Genomic DNA, 26,383 nt, shown 5'->3' with positions numbered 1-26,383 from the left:
TACACAATGATACAGTGAGGGTGTGAATTATAGATTTTCTTAATCGATGCCTGACTCCCTCCCCTCTTCCCCACTCCTCTTCCTCCCTCCCAAACATACACACAGACTTCAGTTCTCTCTCTAACATGAGGGCAAAAATATCTGCATGCCTTGCCCTAAATTGCTCCCAATAATTCTGTCTGGCTTCAAATCCCCGCTGAATTGAAACACTGTGTGAACCTTATTGGAACTCTATTTTTATATGACTAAGGCTAGGGATATTTACAGGTCAAGATGACTGTTCTCTGTTCCGGAGATAGGATGTTCATAAATCTACTGCTACAGTTGAGTCTGCTTAATGTTGTACTCTGTCGGACTGGAGAAATTAAAACATTAGATGTCCTATAACAATAGGGGAGCTTCCCTTATAACCACTTGCAATCACTTCCAGACTGTTCTGAAGGTATTTACAATTTTTACACATAATCAATATTTGACTGTTTTATTTTCGAAATTGAATCACAAAATAACAGCCATTATAGGCACAAAAATACTCTATTGTGATAGCCTCTTCTTATTGGAGCATCTGCCCATCGACCCATCTTGTACTCTCATTGGAACATCCACCTATACCTTTGTTATGGATTCCAGGTACTGGAGCGATGCTCTGAGCTGCTATGGCAGTACTACACCCCTCGGTATAATATTATTCAACCTTTTGTTAATCACAAGGGCAAATTTGCATAACATTCGACAAATTATAACATTATATGGTGATAACAATACGCATACTCAAATGTGTACAAAACTATGAAACATGGCCGGGACTAGCTGCCATTTTAACATTACTTGGATTATAACGATAGGTGACTTCACTGATGCAAACTCGACTGTATCAATGTGTGGGGAAAAAGGTTTGTGGAGTGCATTTATCCCACTCTAGCAGATAGGCAGATTCGTGGAAGAGTTGAAAACTGTTCGGCTAGTAGTATGCATTGCCTTAGGCTAACATTAAAATAATTACCTTAGATAGCATCTGGAAGAGAGCCACCTGGAGCATACGTCTTCATACGTTTCCTTTGTCAGTGCTGTTTGCAAGTGTCAGCCATAGAGGACATAATAAGTCTGATCTGTATGAAATAGATCAATCCAGCTCTGATCTCAGCAGTGCTTTACCAATTTGATCTCTATAACATAATCTGCTCACCAACTTGCTGGCCATATATTACTGAGACAGATCTCTGTACAGTAATCTAATCTATTACCGTGTATAATGCACTACTGAATTTGATCTATGAACATTTGCGCTCCCCCTTCAGTAATGTATTACTGTGTCTGATACCTGATATTACAACTGATCAAGAATGCTTTATTTCATGAAAGACCCTTATGTGTACATTTGAGTATTACCATGTTCATTTACATTTCATTCCAGCTCTAGGCCTAAACATTGTTGGATGGATGAATTGCAAACTCACAAAATATACTAATCTCCAATCAAACTCAATTTTCAATATGATACCTGAGGGAGAAGGGTATTGAGGGGTTTGAGAAAGGGAATTTAGAGTGGAGGAGGCCCATGTGGAGTATAAACACCAGCACGGATAGTTGGGCCAAATGGTCTGTTCCATTCTGTATAGTCTATGTAATTCTATGTACCTACAATGTTAAATGTTCAATTCACAGCCCTCAACTGTGTGATTAATTGCAAATGTGGAACGATGTGTTTTTTTAAAAAAAAGTCTCTCTAAAAGCAAGCATACTAATTTTGCGAAGGTTTTTTAACTGTGGATAAAGAAACATTTTGGCCAGACATTGCATTCCACTTGTTTATGATGCTCATTACCTTACTGCAATGTCAGTGACTGAAAATTCCTCTGACCATAAATAACAGACATAAAGCCCATGTTTACCATTGTTTTCAATGCAAGTTTAGCACAGTGCATTAGCATTCATTGCTGTTAAAGCAAATGCAGAGTCGCAGCCAGGGGAGGAGCCATTAAATCCAGAAACTGGAAGGCTAGGATATTAATCCAATCATGAAGCACACCATTTTCTGAATAACAGAGCATCAGAGCAATGTATATTCTTTACAGAGGGCGAAAATGCTGGTGCAATCAGTACTAGACTAGGACTGGGATATTTTTTGTGGACGGCCAACACAGAGGATGGAGTTATCCTTCACAATCAATGCTGGATCTTGGGCTCCTGGGGAAGTGAGAAAAGTGCATCATGATATGAAACAAAGTGCAAAACTACAGAATTAATGTTATGTACAGTTGAACCACAACAACAATAATAACTTGCATTTATATAGCTCCCTTCATGCGGGGTAACTTTCCGGAGTGCTTCACACTGAATCTCTACAATTTATTGTCATGCACATTCTTTCTTGCGAAAAATTCAGCAACATTTATGCAGACATCAGTTTGAGTCATAAAAGAACTGCCAAATATGTGTATAAGAGACATAGGAAATGAGAAAGACCACTTTGCCCATCAAGCCCACCTCTAATTTGACACTTATTGTATTTGAATAACTTCAGTGGTTTTGATAGGAAACTGAATGGGACTTGGGTGAATGTGTCTTAGGCGATTATACGATTTGTAAAGAAAAGATTTATGCGGGTTTTACTCTAATCGGGTGCTTATATTCAGTATATTCCACGCCTATAAACCCCAACTTGAATTTAAAGTTACATTGGATAATATTAACTTCAATTTGAAAACATAGGTTTAGCATGCTGTAAGTGTTATGCTTCAATGTACACATATAAATGTGAACAAGTCATTCTTTGTCGTAATTGGCATAACTCAAGCAAGCCTCTACAAGAATTATTTAACGGAAAGCAGTGCCCTCAGGATACAAGAGTGCCTCCTGTGACTGAACATTGCAGGATGTGTCCTGCCTGTACCCAAGTGGGTGAATAAGCAACATATTGAAGACTTGTAATCTACATATGAAATGAGACTGAAAAAAAACTGCCACAGAGAAGGAAATGTGTATGCTGAAGACAGAAGCGAGAGAAATAAACCTCGTTGTTTCAAAGTTCAGTTAACTATCACAGATACATGTTTCATCTTTATTTGCAAACCCAAAGTACAAATAATTGCCATAGTACACATAAATAAACGGAATAAAATGAAAAATACTAAAAAAAAGTGTAAATTATAATGTTTTCAGTGCACAGTAGCACAAGCTGCTGTGGGAGCATTATAATCCACAGTAAAAGAACAGTTGAAAAAAATTAAAATGATAATTTACTATGGCGTGTGTTCTAAAAAATATGTCCCTTTATTCATTCACAGAATTTTATGCAATGCTGGTTACCAAAGTTTGTGAGGAACATTATTTGAAGGAAATTTTGCAGGTGTAGCACCTTAAATGAAGTGTTACTTCAATCACAGGAGAGTGAGATGCACATCTTGGTTCTTTCATGGCAACACATTTGAAGGCTCAAAAGAAGCTCTGAAATATAAGATCTTTGAGCAATAGAGGACGATTGCTGCCAAAGTGGTGAGCAGGTTGAATAAAGAAACAATCTGGTCCTACTGCCAAGTCTAGTTGCATAATATGATCATTTTAATGTGTATACTGAGCGCATTTGTATGGACATTTTGAATGGCCTGATGAAATGGTTAACCTTCTCCAGCACCTAGGAGAGTGGTGACAGTAGGATGAGTGGTTAACATTTGTCTGGATAGATCCCTGATCAGCAGAGATGAGGACCTAGTTCCATCAATTGCTTTGAGCTGATATGTGGAGTCCTATAGCACAGTGGTTAGAGCACTTGGTTTGCAAGAAGAAACATGGGTTCGATTCCTGGCAGCATGAAACCTTGGGCAAGTTTCCTTACTCCACACACCTGATAATAATCTCAAAAAAATAATAAATTGGTCGTTTCAATTCACGACTCTTTGTGGGACATTGCTGTGTGCAATTGGCTGCCACATTTCGCCCACAAATATACCGTCAATTCACTTTACAGTATTCCGTGAAGCGCTTTGAGACATCTAGAAGACGTGAAAAGCGCTATATCAAATGCAAGGATTATTATTATTATATTCATTGGAAATGCAGAGGAACTGCATTAGGCACGAAAGGGTTGTGCAACCCAATCACAGATTAGAAATATGGAGACTGAACCTTTGTCATGTGATTTCAATATATCACAAATGCTTTGCAAGTAGGTCAGTGAACATATTGTATCTCATTTCCACTTGGATGCATTATATTTGAATATCAAATAAAATCTAACTGTGGTTTACCTTACCGGCCTGTCCTTTCACCACTACCTCTCCATTAGTTATTCACTATTGAAAATCTTACAGTATATAACAGCATTGTATTGGATTTGTGAATTTATTTATAAATCCATTGCTTAATTACCTATGGAGCTCAACTCCCACCAGGGAATAACACCACAAGCTTCACATAAATATTCACTTTTCTTTCCGTCTTTATTCAGATGATCCTCTGCTTCAGTGTTTGTTCTGTTTGGCTCATTCGTAAAGCAGTGACTCCCTTTTGCTTGCTTCTGTTTACTTTGTCTTAAACTACTCGACTTTGCCCAAGTTTGGGCCTGTGTCTGCCTCTTGATATGATGAGAGGGAGTTTTAATTCTGCGGAGACTGCTTATGCAGCCACATTAATAAGTGGTAATCTCAAATTCTGGATTGCTCTTATCAGGATCACGCACAAAAACATATTTTCTTGGCTGAAGCAAGTGAAACATTTAAATCCCTTTAGTGATACAGAGTCTGCAGCTGCTTCTGTGGTCAACATTATTACTGATCAGAATTCAGGGTTACTTAGAAAAACAGTTGCAAGACTGAAAGCTATTTATTCCACAGAGCAATTTGGAATCTCAGCGGATGTAATTGATCTGAGAACCGTAGAACTATTTTCTGTTTTGCATTATACTTGCTATTTGTAGACTATTTTATTGAAACCAATGCGTGTTCTATGATTTAAGGTGTGCAGCCTTTCAGGATCCAAGCCATTAAAGACATGCATGATCAGATGGGATGTTAGTTCTGAGCCATGCTGGATCAGAAGTTTCACGTTCCATTCCTGTTTAATTCTGAGTTAGTTAATATTAGCTGCGAAGGAACTTGATGTACTACAATTGGCTTCATTCCCCCTGCACTAAAGGAGGGGGGGTGGGTGGAACAGCTTATATTCCTGCACCAATTACTATCCATGATTTCTGGTTGAAAGTTTGTACAATAAGACTCGTATGAGTCTTATCTTTATAAATTCTAAAATCGCCTAAGTTGTACATGAATTCGAGTCCCATTCAGTTTCCCACTAAAACCCACTTAGATTTATTTGCACCAATCGTATTTTAGAAATCAAATCATCTCCAAACTCGTAATACGGCTACCGAACTTAACAGCTGCAATAAATTGTGGAAAATGAAGTCCTATTCCGATGAGGCATTCACATACCGGCGGCATTGATGTATGCACAGTGTTCCATTTGAAACGAGAATGGGAAACAAAATCTTGACCTATCAATGCATGTGCACTTGCCAAGCTGTAATGAAGTACTCATGCACAGTGTAGATTATTGATTAAATCAGATTTTACACAATTTTCTCAAGTTTGCCTACAACTCATACTTGCCATGTGAGTTTTAGTGAAAAGTTTTATGACAAATGAAGACAAGTTTCAGTTTGAGTGTGATGACCTATGTGGCCAACAAGCTTATAACCAACCATTGTGTATAGGCTCAGGTGTAAAGAGGGGTCATTGAGTCACGAAAATATTTCTTACATCGATACTGAGTTGACAGCCAGCAAAGGTGTCCATATCAAAGTCACAATAACCTGCATATATTGAAGTGCAAAGAACAAAATGATCATCAAAGGATATGTACAGCTGCATTGGTATCAGAGCAGCTCAAGAAAGTATCTCAGGTTAAATATTAGAAGGTGCACAATCAGTACAAAGTGTTACCATTTTACCCTGAAACTTATCTGGTGCCCATATGCAGTAGAAGATTGTGCTAAGAGAGGCCTGCACTTTTAAACAAGTAGGACCTGAGCCTTTGATTGGTAAGAGGATCCTCAGGAGAAGTCTTAGAGTTGGAAGAAGGTGGCATTTGTGGTCAATCAAAAAATCAATTGAGGTAGATCCCATTTGTGCTTGACCTGGTGTCTGTTGCATTGAGACATATTTGCTGGCAATTGAGGACATTGGGATCCATTATGCTCCATCTGTAGAGAGAGAATCACGGGTGCACTTAATTTTGTAATTAACAACCGATGAAAATGATATAGTAATTATATTTGAGAAATGAATCATTTACCATCCTCATTTGTTATTCTCTGTGTACACATGTTTGCACATGCTTTGCATGTTACACTATGGGATGCACCACAGTATCATTGTGCATACTAGATACCATAGTCTGCCTAAACATCCTAAACTTGATGGGATTAGTCATATATAATGCAGTTTGCACATATGGTCTGTCACATTTGTATTCACAGTTAGGCATGATGGCTTTCTGCTTCAGAGGACATCACATTGATGCAAGCTGAACTCTGGAGTCAGGCAAGGACCTCGGAACATTATAGAACAAGATGGCAAATGTTCTTAGTTAAACAAAAAGGCCTATCATTTGAAAGCAATCAATCAATGCCAATTTCAGTTACCAAGTTTTGAGAGTCTCGCTGGCTCTTGACCAATAGCTCCGAAGATGAATTGGTTATTTACCCTGTGGCTTTTGGTGCACCTTGCTGGTGCAAAATAATAATAATAATCCTTGCATTTGATATAGCGCCTTATCACGTCTTCGAGACATCTCAAAGCACTTCGCAGAATATACCGTAAAGTGAATTGACTATATTTTGAGGGCGTAATGCAGCAGTCAATTGCACACACACAGCAATGTCCCACAAAGAGCCATGGACTGAATTTTTTTTTGAAAGAATTATTACCCTGGGAAAAGCGACTTGCCAGTCGACTAACAACCTGGTTCCTACTTATTGCTAGATAAACAGAGGTGTGTGGAGTAAGGAAACTTCCCCAATATTTCGCCCTGCCGGGAATCAAACCCAGGTCTTTCGCTTGCGAGGCAAATGAGCTACAGGAATCCAATGATGGGCACATTTACCCAGAAACTATGACTTCAATGGNAAAAAAATCGTAAAGAGCTTTGAGAAGTTTTGGGGCAATAAGGCGGTTTAAAAACAAGCTATTTATTTCATTACACCTTAGAATTGTTAGATTTTATCTTACCCTCAGATATGGAAGATGATTTAAAATGTTAGATTTATATATTGTAAAAGTTACATTTACAAAGAAACACATGTGCCTTTAAGTTTACAGTTGTATACACTGTGCTTGTGGTTCCTGAAACGTTCTGTCCACTGTAGCTAATGCTATTTAGGACATTTTTTATCATCCAAATTTATATTTAATAATTTTTTTTAAACNAAAAAAACACATTTGTGCTTTGTGAAATACATTTATGGTGCCTTAATGATATCTTGGAAACCAGCAATATATGTCCTTTAAAAAAAACTCTTTATTGAATGCTATTCAGTTCTTTAAAATCTTCAATCTTTAAAAAATGTTCTTTGTTGCAAATACTTACAGAAGTGTGATTTAAAAGGTTGCTTAAGGCCCTTTTGTAGAAATGTTGAGAGGTACTGAGTTCCTTTCCCTGTATTAGATAATTTTTTGTACATCAAGATTTAGTATTTCAGTTTAACTATTTTAAGATACTAATAATTTGACATTGCAAAATTATAAATTATTAATAACACATTATGATTAATTGTTATCGTTGCTACACATTCTTTTGGAAAAGCAGACCGACATCTAGATGCCACTGTCATCCTTGCTACAGTATTCAAATTCAGCAATTGAAAATGTATGCTGTCCAGTCAAACCTGTAATACAGTTATCAGACAAGTTTGTCAAGAAGTGAAGTTGCTGTCAATATTTAGGTTGCTTTTGGGCAACTGTTATTAAGTCTATTGAGCATCTCAAGAGGAAAACAAGCTACTTGCTTGAGGTATATCCTTTCCCTGTGAACGCTCCACAGACCAATGGGTCAGGTTTTAATTATATTTATTGCAATATCCTATGTATGAAACAAAACGTATATCGATCAATAAAATAAGGCAAAGAAACAGGAGTTATCGTTTGCAGCCTGTTGAAACTGTTGTAGACTGCAGTTGTCACATGCTGTATGTTCAGATCCATAATATTCAACATTGTCAATACACATTGCCAACAGTGCTAACACACCTAATCCAGTTGCACAGCATGTGTATTATAAATTCAAATGTGAATATATCAACTACAAAATGGTTTACTGTGTAACAGACATTTACTGCAGTTAAATTATAAAAGAATATATTTAATCTAATTTACATCTTAATGACCATTCCTTCCTAGTTTCATAACATGCAGACTTGTGGGTAAGATTATATTTTTCTATGTATGTCAGCCTCAGCAGCAACGGTAAAGCAGCTTTTCTGGACTTTGGGGTGAGCAGTGTGGCAGAAGATACCATCAAAGGGTGAAGCAATTAGTCCATTACAAATGTAAATAGATCTTATGGAAAAGTAACTGTTGAAAACATTTCTTATGTGAATCAAGCTGAAATGTTGTGTTGTGTTGTTCAATGTCTTGATACATTGAAGTATCAAGAAAGAAAACTTGTTATTATGTCTGGAGATGAATCCTGGCTATCACACAAACGTGCACAACGTCAGACTGGAATGTTAGTTAGCAAAGTTGAGAAATGTGAGGAGAACAAGAAGAGGATTGTGAGAAAGAAGTGGATAAACAGAAGTCAAAAACAGCCTATGTCTGGAAGACTTTTCCATGGAAATAAATGTCGGGATCCAACTATATTGTATTTTAAAATAGTTTTCAATGGGTGCTAATTTTATACTGTGAATTACCCAAAGAAGGAATTAATGTATTCAGAAATAAGCGTATCGAACGTTTAGATTGTGTTTGATGTTTTGGAGGGATGAAATCAAATAAGCTGAAGGGCCTTTTTTATCCAAATCTTTCTTGTGAACTACAACAAAAAAAGATACAGTGAATATCTAAAGAAAGGCATAGTTTAAGGTACTACAACATACATGAAGCTCAGAACTCTGTGCTTTAGTCTAAAGGTTTGTTTTGAAAGTGTAATATAGGTGAACAAGTCATGTTCCAGATTCTTAGCTTGGTTCGTTTGCAAGGATAACCCTCCCCCCACCGTTAAACTAAACTAAAGCTAACCTTTTTTGTACTAAGGAAAAACAGGATGATGCATTTAGAATTGGAAACAACGTAGTCCTTAAAAATGTTTCCATCCATGCACAGGTTATCATGTCGGCTTAAGGAATAAGTAACCCACATCTGAATCGAACTAGCAAATTGCTAATATTCCACCTGTATGATTAAACACATTTAAATATCTCTGAATGTAGATTTCATTTTTGCTTTATCATGACCACAATCTCACAGCCTGCTGAATCTCAATATTTGTTGCAGCTGGAAATGAATGGTTCTAGAGAGAGTAGTCGCAGTCTAATTTCAGAACAACATTCTGTTGATTTAATGCCAAACAATGTCAGTGTAGATTGGCATACACTGTTTGCCATTTATGAATCGAATGGCTGTTAATTAGAACCTTTTACGCATTTGTCTTAAGATCAAATAGTTGCGTGCACTATTCCAATGGAAATAATAGTACTTATCAAAAGTCTTCAAATTGTTGATGTCTGCATATTCATAAGATGCAATTAATGACTTATTTACCCTCTGACAGTGCCTATCAAGAGAGCTATACAGAGAAATTGAAAGCACAAGAACCCTGCTGAAAAAAGCTAGAAAGAAACAGAAAAAACATAATGGTCTTTCACAAGAATCGATCAACAGAGCCCAGTCCATGGCAGCATCCATTCTTAATATTTCACAAAGTGACCTGGAGGATATATTGGAATTAGAGGATGAGGAGGTAAGAAATGTTCCAGAACTTGTATTCCATCTTATTTTTTAAATAAAATTTGCAGTATTATTGACAAGTTATACAAAACTAGAAGACAACTGATCTGCAAAGTACCTTTGGAGAAAATGTTTGATGATTATGCAGTGGGAGTATTGGATTTTATTTGGGGAGAATATTTGCCAAACACACTGCCTTATTTCAGCATAGGGAGTAAAACGAGCACAATGTCAGTGTTCAAAGGCTTCATTGCCATTATTAACAGGTACTTCTTGTATAATGCAATAGAATTTACATTTATGTAGGACTTTTCACGTCAAGAGGTTGTCTCAAAGCATCCTCAGTTTGGGTGTCCAGACTGCTGCCTGGACACCCAAACTGAGTTGAAGCAGGTGAGAACAGAATTGGGGTTAGTTTCAAGAGTACATTTATTCCCAAACTTCCATGAGTTTTTGCATATGATATCATGTTGTACGTTTATAGGAAAACAAAATATCATATAGGACCTATAATAGTGGTAATTCATACAAAAGGGGCCACAGATAATCTATGTAAAATGCAGAACATTCACCTACAAAATACAGTCACTAACTTTACAATAAATCCTGTGAAGTGCTTTGAGCCATCCTCCTGATGTAAGAGGTGTTAATTCAAATAACAGGATTATTATTATTCGGGCCCTATTCAGCTGCAAATGGTTGGGAAAATCCAGAATTCCTCTCATAATAATAATCCTTGCATTTGATATAGCACTTTTCACGTCATCTTGACGTCTCAAAGTGCTTCAGAATATATTGTAAAGTGAGTTGACTGTATATTTGTGGGCGAAATGCGGCAGCCAATTGCGCACAGCAGTGTCCCACAAACAGTCGTGGATTGAGTGACCAAATTATTGTTTTTTCCTTGAAGACTTATTATCCCTGGAAAAGCAATCCGCCAATCGACTAACAACCGGGTTTCTACTTATTGCTAGCTAAACAGGCATGTGGAGTAAGGAAACTTGCCAAACATTTTGCCCTGCTGGGAATAGAACCCAGGTCTCTTGTTTGCGAGGCGAGTATTCTAACCACTCTTACCACTAATATTCCAGGAAGGATGATAGAAAGATTAAAGGTCACGCTGAGTGTCTGAAACTCTTGAGAAAGCACAGGTGAAATACACTGGGCCGTATAAATCAAATTGTTTTTTCAAGGATTAGATGAGCTCACCAGCGAATCTTAAAATAGTCTGCAAATAGAATTGACGCAGGAGGAGTGCACGCATAGTTGGAAAAAAAGGATCAAGACAAAACAGAAAGTTCTTTATTGTGGCATGCCCTTGAATAGAACAAATCACACTATTGCTGCTCTTGGCTTGTGCTAGCAGCTAAGTTGATTCTGAGCTTGGATGGTAAGTGCTTATTTAAAGAAGGCAAAGAGAATGGTTTGAAAAACAAGAACATAGAGGAGCACAAGACAAAACATTTATTTGAACCTCGGAAAGACAAGAGGAGAGAGTTTAAAAATGGCTTTGCCACATCCCCAAATTATGAATGTTGATGCCTTGAGTCTGGTGGTACACTAACTAAGAAGTATCTTCAGGTCTCAAATGTAACTAGAAGACCTCTTTCTAGACATGTGGCATAAAATTGGATGATTTCTGATCCATGAATTGATTTCATGAACTGTTTAACTGCAAGTAGTTGTGTCTTGGGTTTTGGTATATGACAAGCTTCAATTTGTGTTAAAAGGCACACAATCAGATTGTAGGCTCCTGCTGAGCTGCATTTTGGAGAGTGCGCAGATGAGCCAACACATTTGATAATATATTGGTTGGGCCCTTATCTACGATCTGCATTTATATACTCTCTTTCTTTGAGTTTATTGGTTGCTTTATTCTGTTGTGCCTTTCACAACTTTCAGATTGTATGGATACAGCAATTTAATGGAGGTGAATCTTTACTCTGTCACTCCATCCTTTTGACCCGAAGAGCATAGTGAGACCTGTTAAGACTTTATGTGCCTTTCTGCTTCTATGGAGTGTGTTGCTTTTCTTTACACTCTTTCATATTTTTCTTCTTTAAGGGAAGGCATATGGCAGCAAGTAGCAAGATATTTATTTTTGGAGTTTGGAACACTTGGAAATACCCTGTAACCATTTACACCCATATCATGTTACAGAGGTTGAACCCACAATCTTCTGACTTGGAGGCTAGAATGCTACCAACTAAGCCAGACTGACACACAAATATATCCATCCAAGGACTGGCTGAATAATCAAGAACTGTTTAACTGCATGTAGTTGTGCCTTGGGCACTTCCCTTATTCATGCAGTGCACCCCAGAGACGCTAACCCACATGAAGGGTGCTATGTAAGTGCAAGTTGTTGTTGTTGCTGATGATTCTGATTTTTATTAACAACAACAAGATTACATTTGTATAGCGTCTTTCACGTCGAGAGGACGTCATATAACAATATAACACCATAACACCATACATAATTGGCAATGCAGAATGCTTTGTTAAAAATTTCAGCATGTGGTAATCATGTTATTTGTCAACTAATGCAAATCATGTTATTTGTCAAAAGAAGAGGAATTACATTTTTGCCACTGAAAATGTTTTATGCTTTATTTCAAGTATCCATTAAAATTAATAGTGTTGAAATGAAACCAACTAACTGAACATTAAATATTGCAAAGAAAATTAACTAATCGGTCTGTCAGTTAAAAATCTGTAGGTGTATTATTAGAATTTGAAGGAGGAAAAACACAGTCACACAGATGCAGTCAAGCACACACTGCATTAGTATTGTCTTCTAACTTAGCATTCACTGCTAACCTCCAGACTCCCCTCATCATACAGTGGGACCACGTTTTCTTCTGGCACCGTTGAGGCTTTAGGTTTGATCTTCCCTCACCCACTCCTGTCTTGATTTATTGTATGTCAATTTAACCCACAGAAACAAATACAATTTTCAGTGCATTCCTCTATAATTCATTGTATCCCACAACAGTTGATTATAGTACAAGGGCAAGCACTATGTTTCTCAAAGACACTTGGGCAAGTATTAAGGTTTTATTGCATGCTGACCAGTAATGAGTGTACTTTGTGATGACAGTGCATCACAGTTGTGAGACCTTACATTAATCCGCTACATACTGCAGTATATGCAGTGAATCAGCATTACAAAGCATAATTATTTCATGTAACAAAATGCCAAGATTTCTAGATGTTGTGCATAATGTAATGGTGCTTCAGTCATTAAGAAACCTTCCCTTGACTCATCACAGCTACCCAGCTACCAGCCCATCTCCCACCTCCCTTTTCTTTCTAAGGTCCTTGAGAGACCCGGTGCCTCCCAGCTTCACTCTTTCCTCTCCTCCCACTCCCTCCATGAGCTCTTCCAATCGGGTTTCTGTGCTGCCCACAGTACGGAAACTGCTCTGGTCAAGGTCACAAATGACATCCTGACCATGTGTGACCAGGGCTCCCTCTGCCTCCTTGACCTCTCCGCCGCCTTTGATACTGTGGACCGCTCAATCCTCCTCCATCACCTCTCCTCCCACCTCAACCTTCAAGGTTCTGTCCTTGACTGGTTCAGGTCCTACCTTTCACATCTCTCTGCCCTCCCTCAACCTAACCTTGCACCCCCACACTCGGGTCCTGATCCCTGACTGTCCAGCTCCCCAACAATGCTCTGTCAGTGAATAAAGCCAACCAGACTTTGGGAAGTATGAAAAGATCAATAGCAAGCCGAAATAGTGGGGTAATCCTGCCACTGTATAAATCATTGGTGAGACCATACTTAGAGTACTATGTATAATTCTGGTCGCCGGAGCACAAAAAGGATATTGGAGAAATAGAGAAGATACAGAGGAGGGCAACCAAAATGATTGAGGGAATGGAAGGACTGGACTATGAGGAGCGACTAAGTAAATTGGCCAAGTTCACGCTGGAAAAGAGAAGATTGAGAGGTGACATGATGGTTATTTTTAAGATTCTAAAGAGGCAAGACAATATAGATCATGACAGGCTGTTTAAACTTGTCCAGAATAGTAGAACCAGAGGACATGGCCTGTGATTGAAGTGGGGTAAATTCAGAACGAATCTACGCAAACACTCTTTCAGTGAGCGAATAGTGAACCTGTGGAACAGGCTCCCAAGGGAGACGGTTGAATCAGCAAGTTTTGATTCTTTCAAATACAGATTAGATAGTTTTCTTTTAGGAAATAACATTATGGGATACAGGACATAGATAGTTTGGGATATATGTGCATGCGACCACCAGGAAGGTGGAAGGCGAACTAGATGGACCTTGGTCTTTGTTCATCTAGGGTTGTACTGAGCCCAAGAGGTTTCCCACAAAGGAAGAGGTGGGCATTAGAGGAGCACTACTCCATACTCATGAGCATGGTTTCAAAGAGGCATTCTTGGATGCCTGAGAACAATTTTCTCATCTCTGTCAGAAATAGTGTGTGCCACAGAGCAACCCCAAATAGGTAGAGAAAAAGTCAGGGGAAGATGTAAAACAGCTTCTTAATTCACAAGCAGCAGAGATATTGTTTGTGTATTTTCAAATTTTGAAATGTCTTGTCTAATACAGATACAGTATACCGATGAGAGGTGATCCAAGAATACCAATGTGCCATAAGTATTGTGATGTGATACAAGTATACAGATGTACACTGATGTGATGTGTTTGGTTTTACTAGTATCTTTATAGTTTTTTTCTCCAAACAAGAGCTTGTCATATTTTGTTTTCTAATTCAAACCTAACAACACTAAAGTGCATATGACAAGTTAACATTAAGCTATTTTTTCATTTGTTTGTAGGAGCAGGAAAAAGCTAAAACAACTTTACAAAAAGATCAGGAATGGCTGGCTCAAGTACAAACGATTATGGAAAGCCAGGTATTGAAACTTTACATGTTACAGATATAGGCATGAAGTAGGTGGACGCATATACACAATTGGGGGATCAACAAGATCCAGACCCACGAGTCCAGTACATAACTACTATTAATTGCATAAATTGAAATGGTAAAATAATCAATAATAATAATGCTTGCATTTGATATTGCGCCTTATAATGTCTTCGACAGTCACAAAGCGCTTCACAGAATATACTGTAATTTACATTTGATGAAGGTTAAGTATGATGCTACTGTACTTTTGTTTTACTTCTCTCTGTAATGCATTTCAGTATCGTTCGCTATCATGCTTTCAAATATTTTCTGAATTAACAGTAGACAAGGGTAAGCTTGTCTGGATATAACGTGTTGTTGGAACTCTAATCGAACATCAGTATTCTCCTTTTCCCTGCATTATGATGATGAACAATTATGCTATGCCATAATTACTTAAATTATAACAATTCAACATAATCTGCTGCCTAATGAAGTAGGCCATTTCTGTACCAGGAACAAAACGCAGATATCTAATAGTTTTTCTGACCTCTTAAGTCAAATGTGTAAAGAAATGATATTTCTATTTGAGCAGTCTCCCCTTTTCAATGGTGCAGCAAGTCTTCTGAGGAAGTCCTTGAATCACATTTTCAGCACATCAGAATCCAAGAAACAATGCGGACCAATTCAATAAACTCAGAAATGCTCAAACCTTGCTTCAATTCCTTAACTGAGCAAGTCTATGACATCATTGAAGTGCCGGAAGTTGCTCCTCTAGTTACCTGGCAACGTGGCTGTATAAGAGACTACCCCGTGACTGATGTTAGGCACTGATAGCCATTAAGTTGTTTGGGAAATTCACTTCCCGAATGGATCTTCTGGCCATGACATCTTTCACCTTCATGTAACTGACTGACATCCTGCAATTTACTGATTTGCAACAATGACTTAGATTTTTTCAATATAATGTAACTCTCTTAATATAACCTCACTGGGATTTGTGCCCTCAGTGTCTTCACTTCAATAATGGCCCTGAGTTTGTAGCTGCAGAAGAGCTGAATTATTTGGCTAAATTAGAAAAACTAGTGAAATGATAAATGCTGATATATTGCCACCTTTTCTCAGAGGAGCAAAATGGTTTGAACAAATATTTTAGAGTTAATAAATAGCATGTTAGATGTGGTTCATATGGTTTCTCCTGGCTATGACATATTTTACCCTAAATGTAACTTGAATTCACAAAATTCAATTAATTCAAAACTCTGTTGCCCGCATACTCAAATGCACTAAACTCCATACCGCCATTAACACAGTCCTTGTCAAACTCCATTGGCTCCCTGTCAGAGTGGATCGATTTCAAAATCCTCACTCGTGTACTTAAATCCCTTCGCACCCTGGCATCCCCCGATCTCTCCAACCTGCTCTCTCCCTACTGCCCGCTGCCTCTGTTCGACTGGCTCTGGCCTCCTCCTTGTCTCCCGGACCTTCTGCCCCACCATCAGTGGACGTACTTTCAGCCACTACGTCACAAAGCTGCGGAACTCTTTCCCTCAATCCCTTCGTCTTGCCCCCTCTCCCCACTTTCAGGTTGCGCTTAAAGACCTTCCTCTTCAACCGTGCCTACGGTCACCTACCCCCTCCCTTAGGCTTGGCATCAGGCTCCGCCACTGTAAGCTCTCCAAGATGCTGTCCAGCATGAAGGGCGCTATATAAATGTAAGTTGTTTTTGTTGTTTCTTTACCAGAGACAGATATGAAAATGTATGTTAACGTGTATTTGAAAGTGCACTCATGCCATGCACTAAGGTTGGTATTAAAGCATTTGCATAATTTAGTGTCATTTATGCATTGAAATATTATAATACAGTCACTTTACAGTAAATCCTGTCAAAAGCTTTGAGATGTCGCAATAATGTGATAAGGTACTATGTCAAATGAAATGGATTATTATCAATAAGAATATGCTTGCAATTTCAGGAGGCCTACACACAATAAAGGCAGCTTGGGGAGCTCATGTCACACCATGTAAACATTGGATTAGTTGTAATATAACTGGAATCTGGCCACATAGCAAATTTTTGAATATTAAAATTTTAAGTCAAATTCTTTGGCAGTCTTCTGGAACCAAGCTAAAGTTTTTAATCTTATTAGCGAGGTGGTGTGACTTCCTACTGTTTAATAATGTTTAATATAACTGGCATTCAGCACCAGTTAGCAGAGCTCAGTGCATGCACTGAGGTGCATATGAACAGAGCGCCACTTTGCATCTACAGAGCCCAGAGAAAGAGCATTGTGAGGCTAATAGTATAGTTTCATCCCTTTGCTCCTAGTATCTCATTGCTTAGGATAACTCTGCCAACAAAGAACATTCTTTTCAATATTGTGCTTATTGACAATTGTAATTTTAGTGGTTAACATCCCAGTTATGTGTTTGCAATTCTTTTCAATATCTAAATTCTAAATAAATGTTAATTGTAGAGGAAAACACCAGGTTCTTAACATTGTTTTGAGAAATAAAAAAAGAGACCTCCCTAGCAAGCAAATATAATATATCTGCAGTAATGAGTTAGCTGCAATGCTGCTCTATTATCAGTTGTTTATATTCAGTAATAAAATGGAACACCTGAAGAGTGGATCACAGCCCTGTGACCTTTTCTAAGGGACTCACTTGCAGTCAATTCATGTTTTCCTCACAGCTGGACAGCTGTTTATTACCATGTCTTCCTGTATTCTGGCAATATTTTCTACAGAGACTGTGCACAGCTTGTTAGTGGGAACTGAATATTGATTTGGCGTCCTGTCGATGCAGAAAGAATGAAAAAATGTCCGCTAGAGACCCTGCAAACATATTCCTATTGATATTTCAGTACAGAATGGAAAGCTGCACACTTGATGACAAGTCTGAGACTATCTTGAATCACAGGCAGGTCCACAGAGATTTCTATGTGACCTATGTGAAGTTTATTCCTCTCATCAGTTTCCAGGTTTTTTTTCTTTATTAACATACTGTCTTCGGGAATACTCTGCCTGTCATGAGTGATTAAGGACAATCAATTGACATTTGGATGTACCAATTTGTCCGTGGTGTTAGTGTCTTGAAGTTGGTTGGTTTGAAGTTGAATTGAGCTAAAGCCATGAAAGAAATATCTCCGTTTATTGTTGGCACTTGTTGTGGTTTGGGAGAAGTAGGGTTTTGAATGTGTTTTTGCTTTTATTGAACTAGTCTTAGTGTTTTATAATGGGAGCGTATCCACTCTGTTGTATACTACATTGTATAGCTAGTCCATGTACGGTAATTGCCATTGATATTATAATCTTTTACAACATGTAAGTCTGTATGTTTACCAAAGTGGAGTGAGTCTCTGTATGACTTCACGTAGGTTGAGCAGAATTTATCTTGCGAGTGTTTCAGTGCTGCATCTCCTTGGGCTGAAACGTCGTTGCACATTTTTAAAGAGGTGCTCATGGTGAGCTCCCGCTTTAGTTACATAGTTTCAAAACCAAAGTAAAACAACCCTGGTGTATTTTGCTGCCTTTGGAGGAGCCTTCAAATTATATACTGAATTGTGAAGTTTAGATTTAGATTACAGTCCTTTTTTGTTACCATATAAATATTAGCTTGTTTTCTGCCTGAGCTGTCAGTCCAAACCAAATAACAGAGTCACTGTTTCTTTGAAAATAAATATTCCTGGTCCTTTTCCCGAGACAATACAAGAAAGAGCAGCTTCACAAATAAAGCACCAAAATAGTTTGTTTAGAAAATGTTATTCCAAATGGGATATTATTATAACTAAGTTACACTGTTTCAAAAATCACAATTCCAGAAAGTATTAGGCGAATGTTAGCAAGAGCCAAGGCTTGGGACCCCAGAGTGTGTGCTGGGGTATTGTTGAAGTCTAACCAGCTAAAACCACATAGCTTACCATTGATATCGTTGTCTGGCAAGCTTTCCCGCTGCTTGTCCACCCTACTTGCAGGGTTAACATGAGCTGAGTGGGTTGACTCCTGCCCCCAGTGACTCGTCTGCCCTTCCAGGTCCTGCCGATGAGCCAGGCTGGCTGTACTGTCATCAGCAGTGCCCTGGAAAACGGTGGACCCGCCTGGCTCAGAAAGTGGACTACTGAGCCTGCCACAGAGAGCTGGCTCGATTCCGACATTCCATTACCAGGCATGACACTTTGGAGCCAGTTCAGCTGCAAGGAGACTCCGCTGAATAATAAGGAAAACAACCTGGCTTGGGCTGCATTCACCAGGTTTTGCATTATTCTTTATAACAATTTCAATAATAGCAAATGATAGTGCCATTTATGCAAAAAAAACCTCAATAATAATAATAATAGTAATAATAATAAAAGCACTTACCAAAGAGAGCAAAAGACTCCCAAAAAGAAGTGGGAAACATTAAGTGGTGATCAAAGGCATGGTCAAAGTGGTGGGATTTGGTCTCAGATATTTTAACCAGTGATTGATCTAATTGTATTATTTGAACTGAAGTACTGTTTTGCCATGTTTTGAACTGCAGTGATATTGGATTTGATTTCTCTGGCACAGGGGGATAGCATGCCATGTATAAAATAAAGTGGGACCAGAAACTGTTGGTTTATAAGATATATTCATCAAGACAGGTTAATTGTTTACAGTTTAGGAATACTTTTCCGGGAGTGATTGATGGCAGTGACAACATCTATTACGATTGTGACTAAAATTGTTGCTATAGATGTGATTTAGCTACAAATATGTTCTTGTAACTTGACAAATTAACGTGGAGATCAATGTGGGGTAAAATATTATATATGAGTTTTTCTGATATCAGATGTTGTTAAAGTGAGCTGGGTGATCAGATCACCAAAAATTCACACAGTATCTTTATTTATGGACTCTACTAAAAAATAACTTACTGCATTGAAACTATAACCTTTGAGTGTGAGGAACTTGTTGAAATATTTTGATTAAGTATTTCCAAAGTGATGGTACATAGTTGCTGTTCATATTATATCACGATTTTGGTGATAAAAATGCAAATTAAATGTTGCAACTCTTCATAGATCTATTCATAAGGATTGTTTTATTTATGTAATTTTATGTAACTATCTTTGAATAAATCTTATTTTTTAATGCTTAGAGTTTGGAATTTCAAAGGGTGCTAGAAAAATTCTAGATTTTTAAAAAAGAAAAGAAAATTAATGCCGAAAATATGTGGGTCTGAAACATAATCTCCAATTGTGTTTATAAGGCGTCTCTTTTCCCTCTCCAATTATTTTAAGTAAATCAAGATCCTGATAGAAACTGCATTAGTATGTTTGATTATGCAGTCTAAGATATAGTGTCTTTCTGTGCCACTGAGTCAAGAATCTCTGAAGTAATTGCCCAACAGTATTGATTTAATTGCCTCGGTTTATTTGTGGAATCCTAATTATTGACTCGAGGAATCTCGAGGAATTTAATGGAGCAGTCTTTATGAACATTGGGAAACTGCTGCTCCTGCTCTTGTACATAATGTACTGCATCATGTCCCTTTAGATCATTTTGTACCATAATTTTATACCTTATTCCATGGTATGACAACACAATAACGTTTAAAAAGTCATGCTCTTTATTTTCTAATCACTAATGTATCTTTCTTTAGTACCACATTGGAAGGTAGCACAGCACTGGTTGCTTTCCTGTAATGTTCATGTACTATTGCACTCGGGGAAAATTCAGGGAACGCAATGAATAAAATGGCCACCTCATGCCTTATTACAGAAAGGAATTGGTCCTGTGAGAGTTGCAGTTGCGTCTTTCACATCATTTTAAAACTATGACAAACTTAGTTGCATTTTCTGCCCATAATGCTTAGTTTAAACTCTGTAATATTCAATTGTCATAGGCAGGACGGAAAGTGTGTTTCTGGTGATTAAATATTTCTTTGTATTTCGAAAAACAAGCTGCTGGCCCAGAATTAGGAGAATTAAAAGTTAACGGGCCCATGGACTTCAATTCTACCTCCATTCCTTATCTGCCAATACTAGAAGAGGCAAGAAGCACAACACATTTACAAACAGTACTTATTAACTATGTCATCACTTCTGCCTATTCAAATTACTGCAGCATCTGTGACAAATAATGCTTTTGTATCAAATTAATTGCAGTACCTCCGCTGCTAATCTCAGACAAGCTCTAAATCTTTCCAATCACTGGAAATCTCATTGAACTCGGTTCCATGTGTACCAGAATCTATGGTTAAACTGTGATACTCTTTTAATTTATATTTCATGGTAAAGGATCCAAGAAATCATATGACAATAGAATTTATATTCCCTGGTTCTATTTTCTGGCTATATATGATTTACGCTTTGTTATGGCAAGCCCTAAAATTTTTTGTGGCGAAATAGTCTTTTCTCAGCCTGATTTTTACAGAATGAATTATGCATCACTTTCTTGCGAAGAGGGCAATGGTCTTGCCAAATATTTTGTAAAATCTGGAATCGCTGAATCCTCGCAATTCTCTTCGGTGACTATTCCATCAGTTGACATCGGACCATTTTGTGTTACAGCGACAGTAAAACACAAGCTAAGTGTAGAGGAAGGATTAAACATCATTGTGAGGGGGAAGAACTAAGAGACATTGTAGGAATTCTGTGTAAGGAAATTTTATATAACATGGAAAGAGGAATGACAAAATAAATGTACTCCAGTGATGGCCAACCTGTGACCCACAGGCCGTCAAGAAGTAGCCCCCTGAACATTCGCACGAGTCTAGATAAGTCCGTCTTCGATCGGTAGTGTGTTTTCAGTTTATTCTTGATTGAATATTTCATGATTTATGGCATATATTCAATCAAGAATATTTATTTTGTGATCCGACATAAAGGTTGGCCAACACAGGTCTACACCAACATAGAACTGCACTCTGAAGGAGAAACAAAATGCCTGCCTGAAAGCGCAGTTTACCAGAAACACTGACACCACAAGCAAAAATAGTGACTATTTAACATAATTATAATTTGGCAAATTTTATGCATTAAATTAATGCATTAAATTATCATTCAGTGTAACAATTTTTTGTTTTGATCGGAGGCAGGGAATTTTTCTTTATATAGTGTAGAATTCTATGAATAGGGAGGTCAATAAACAAAATGTGCAACATGGTTTAACTCGGATATTATTTTACCTAAACCAAGACCACGTTCTATTTTCTACACCAAAGGGAATAGGGGATTGTGAGCGCTTCTAGGCACAAGGGGAGTGATCTTAACAGGCACAATTGGACTACCATTTTTTGTTGTTCTACTATTTCTACCATTGCACAAGAATGAAAGAAAAATGTTAGCTTTGTCTTAGTTCTACCATTTCTCTTTTGAGATAGTGAACAGTATAATTGCATTATAACTGCATACTATCTCTAGCTGTGTTAAGTTTTTCTATAACTAGAGAAATCACCAAATTAAAGTGGAATTTACGGATTAATTAGTCAGAATTATTAAAGTACTAAATTCTTTCTGACATCTTTACAGGAACATTTTATTCAGAGGAGAAATTCGTGGTAACCCTTTCAAATTAAACATCATTTATCTATTAACAAAATTTCATATGGGATTTTAGAAATAAATTTTGAAAACCAGTGCTTTCTTTTAAAAGCTATTTAAAAGCCCTTGTGACAGTTGTAAGATTTTAGATAGGGACACGCTTTGCTTTATGTCATGTGCAGATCCCAATTATGATTAATTAGGTTGATTTTAAGCTGCTAGGATTTTAACAACCCACAAGTTAAACCCTGGGAAACCTGTCTGTCATTATGGCCCAGTGCACAAATAATTATAACTTATTAGCTATCTTAGGACCTCAGAATGTACTTGTACCTTATTACTGCACCATATAAAGAATTACATTTATTTCTCCTTTGTTAAAAACATATCGCTTTCATTATTGAATTATTGGGGTACATAAGATGAGGATAATAATAATCCTTATATTTGATATTGTCATGATATAGCTGTGATGTCTGAAAGCACGTCACAGGATTTACTGTTGTGTCATGATTATTTATTGACTAGATAAAGTTCTACTGAAGACTCTAGTAGTAGATTTTAGTATAAAGATTATAATAAACTCAACTTTGGTTGGATTTAAGACAAAGCTAACATTTTTCTTTCATTCTTGTGCAAATTAAGATTTTTTAAGACCAGCTCTGATAAGGAAGGCCCATTGACTAATTTGACCTTTTCCTTCCAGAATACAGACCGTACTGTCTGCCTGTTATAGCATAACTCAGTTTCTTAAATGATACCAGTATCCTGTCCTCCACTGCCCTTCTTGCTAACATGTTCCAGTTGTATTTACCCTCTATATAAAGAAATGCTTTTTGCTATTAAACTGCCCTTCACATCCCGACTGGTGCCTTCTTGTCCTGTTGCCATGGCTCATCTGAAAATATTGTCCTGAATTGACTTTCTAAAGCTCATTAAACATAATCTCTACCATTTATAAGGTCCACTTTGAGATATCTCCTATCAAGGCTAAAGATCACAGTAATATCTACTTTTTCCTCATTGATGGTTATTTCTCTTTGACCGTGCCTTCAGCTCCCTTCTCGACTCTCTTCCCCCTTCTCGCTCCCTCCCATCCCTCCCCTCACCCTGACCATTTCCCCCCGCCTCGCTCCCTCCCCTCCCCTGACCATTTCCCCCCTGCTCAGGTCATGACCCAACTGTGCAGCGCCTTGGGACGTCCTCCTGACATGAAAGGCGCTTTATAAATGGAATCTTGTTGTTGTTGTTGTTGTTGCTCTCCTCTATATTGCCTCTAGTGCCTGGGCAGCACTTTATATTGTGGCATCCAGAACTCTGCAGTGTGCCAGGTGTGTTATGACCAGAACTTGAGCATTGATCTCAACTCAACTGATTTTGGCAAAACAGTGGATCCTTTTTATTACACAGTTTGTAGGATCCAAAAAAAATCCCAACCTGCACTGTATCAATGCAAGATTGCCAGAATTTTCACTGTATGGTGGTCTAGGATTAAAAAGGCTAACCCCTGGCTCATGGTGTCTATATCAACATCATGTCCTGTGCATGTGTACCGTATGCAGGATGTGATGTCAGTGACAATCTAATGACCTGGAAGTTGGCCATTTTACTGTGAAAGATGGCCAGCATGCGAGGAATAAGCGGGCTAACTGTGTGCATGCACAGTGAATGGAGTTCTTATTGTAACTACGCCAAAACCGAATTTGCACTATAAAGCACAGTATAACAGGGCTGCACCGTATAGTCCATCATCTTTGCCTTCTTTATTGCTGCCTCTGTGGTTCAACACAGACAGTCAATTAAAACCCCCAAGGTCTCTTTCAACTTTTCCCTTGACAATTTCTATTCCATCTATGTGCCTTTCATCTTTATTTCCTATCTGCACTATCTTGCATTTATCTGTATTGCTTTTCATTTGCCAGAGATCAGGCCAGGTACGTACCCTGTCAAGCTCTTTGAATTGTCCTTTGCTGGATAGTTCTGAATTGTTTTAGTCTTGTACCAATCAGAGTGTGACTCCTGTAGTTCATGGTGAGGGTTGAGAAGGGAGTCTTAGAATCGACCCTGCACAATCATAGTTCACCATTAAATATTGAAGTCTTTATATCTAAAATAAAGTTATGCTCTTCAATTTACCTTCTAGTATTTTACAATATTTTTTCTGCAATGTATTCTGAGTAATCTTTTTAATTAAAAATGTAAAATATATGTACACTGTTGTGAACGGTGTATACAGGCAGATTGTTGAGGCCGCACTGCAGGACATTGGGCCATAGGCACTGTTACTTATTTTGATTTGTAGGGAAGCTCCATCACATTACATTCAAAAGTTGTGTTTTACAACAATGTAGCCAGTTTTACATGCTGCTTAGCAGATATCCTAAGCAAATAAACCATCTGTTTCAGATCATTATCAAAGCTACCAATGAGCAAGGGAAATGCATAAAATGTCTGCTTTACATTTTATGAACACCTATTATAGCAATGTATGCAAATTCAACTGTTTAGCCTGTGAGTTGCAAATTTCATAGAACTGTTTTCATTGAAGGAAAAGACTTAACAGGATGAGCTCACTGTTACGAATGACCTCCTCTTTGCCGTGCTAGAGAACACTGCACTACAGGTCACTTGCCGAACATCTCTAATAATCGTATTGTTATTAATGATAGGACACGCAGTCGAGGCTTGTGTTACGTGGGTGCACTTATAATGCAGATACCCTTTGGAACTCACAGCCAGCTTTACACATGTTAAAAAAAATCCGACTGGGTTATTGGCTGAATGGCGATTAATAATAGTAACCCTCGCATTGATATAGCGTCTTATTACATCTTCAAGGTGTCTCAAAATCCTTCACAGAGTATATTGTAAAGTGAATTGACTGTATATTTTGTGGGCGAAATGTGGCACAGCAATGTCCCACAAACAGTAATGGATTGAAGTGACCAATTTATTATTTTTCTTTGAAGGAATTATTACCCCTGGAAAAGCGATCCGCCAATCAACTAACATCCTCCAGGTTTCTACTTATTGCTAGGTAAACAGAGGCGCACAAAGTAAGGAAACTTACCCAACGTTTCGTCTTGCCTGGGAATCGAACCCAGGTCTCTCACTTGCAAAGTGAATGCTCTTATCACTGAGCTACAGGACTCCACAATTACTCCCTATTATAAGGCTGACTGAAATTTTATGGTCCACAATTACTGTATCAGGAAACCAATTCAAGCCAGTTGTTCTCACAATAGAATACAAAATACATTTGTATAGTACCTTTCACGTCGGGTGACGCTGGACAGTCAGGGATTTGGACCCGAGCAGGGGGGTTGGGATTAGGGAGGATGGAGGGCAGGGAGAGTAGGAGATTGGTCAAAGTGGCTGTCAAAAAGGGTCTTGAGTCGTACCTTGAAGGAGGCAAGGGGGGAGTGAGGCGAAGGGAATGTGGGATGGAATTCCAAAGGATGTGGGCAGAGAGGCTGAATGCCTGATCGCTGATGGTGGGGCAGGCCGGGCGGAGAACGTGGAACAGGCCGGAGCCGATTGAGCAGCGGGAGTGGACAAGTTGATATGGGGTGAGCAGTCACAAAGGTAGGAGGAAGCAAGGCCATGGAGGGCCTTAAAGGCGAGGACGAGGATTTTTAACTGTATCCTCTGGGGGATGAGGAGCCAGTAGAAGCGAGCAAGGGTGGGGGTGATGGGGTCACGGAACCTGGTGCGGGAGAGGACATGAGCTGCAGAGTTCTGATGATCTGCAGCTTGTGGAGCGAAGACTTGGTAAGGCCAACAAGCAGGCAATCGGCGTAGTTGAGCCTAGATGTGATGAACATGTGGATGATGGTTTCAGTGGCCCGTGGGGTGAGGCGGTGGCAGAACCGAAAGATGTTGTGGAGGTGGGGGAAGGCAGAGCAGATCCTGGCATGGATGTGGGGCAAAAAGACAGTTGAGGGTCAAACAAGACCCCAAGGTTCTGGATGTCTCAGTGAGGTGGAGTGTGCAACCATGGATGGTGATGCTGTCAGCGCCTGAGGTGAGGAGGCGCTGATGGGAGCAAA

The 26,383-nt window shown here is 38.4% G+C and overlaps 1 protein-coding gene across 3 annotated transcripts in view; it reads left to right on the top strand.

Moving 5' to 3' along the window:
- The window catches only part of cntln (centlein, centrosomal protein), a 187,097-nt gene that overhangs the window by 153,908 nt on the left and 6,806 nt on the right, over positions 1-26,383 (top strand). For all 3 annotated transcript variants that reach the window (XM_042333055.1, XM_042333048.1, XM_042333041.1), the window contains 2 exons: positions 9,766-9,954; positions 14,757-14,834. In XM_042333055.1, the coding sequence (XP_042188989.1) occupies positions 9,766-9,954; positions 14,757-14,834 (267 nt within the window). The remainder of the gene's footprint in view (positions 1-9,765; positions 9,955-14,756; positions 14,835-26,383) is intronic.

The sequence above is a fragment of the Callorhinchus milii genome, unplaced genomic scaffold, assembly GCF_018977255.1.
Source record: "Callorhinchus milii isolate IMCB2004 unplaced genomic scaffold, IMCB_Cmil_1.0 Scaffold1, whole genome shotgun sequence".
NCBI lineage: Eukaryota > Metazoa > Chordata > Chondrichthyes > Chimaeriformes > Callorhinchidae > Callorhinchus > Callorhinchus milii.
This window is presented reverse-complemented; position numbering and strand designations above follow the sequence as displayed.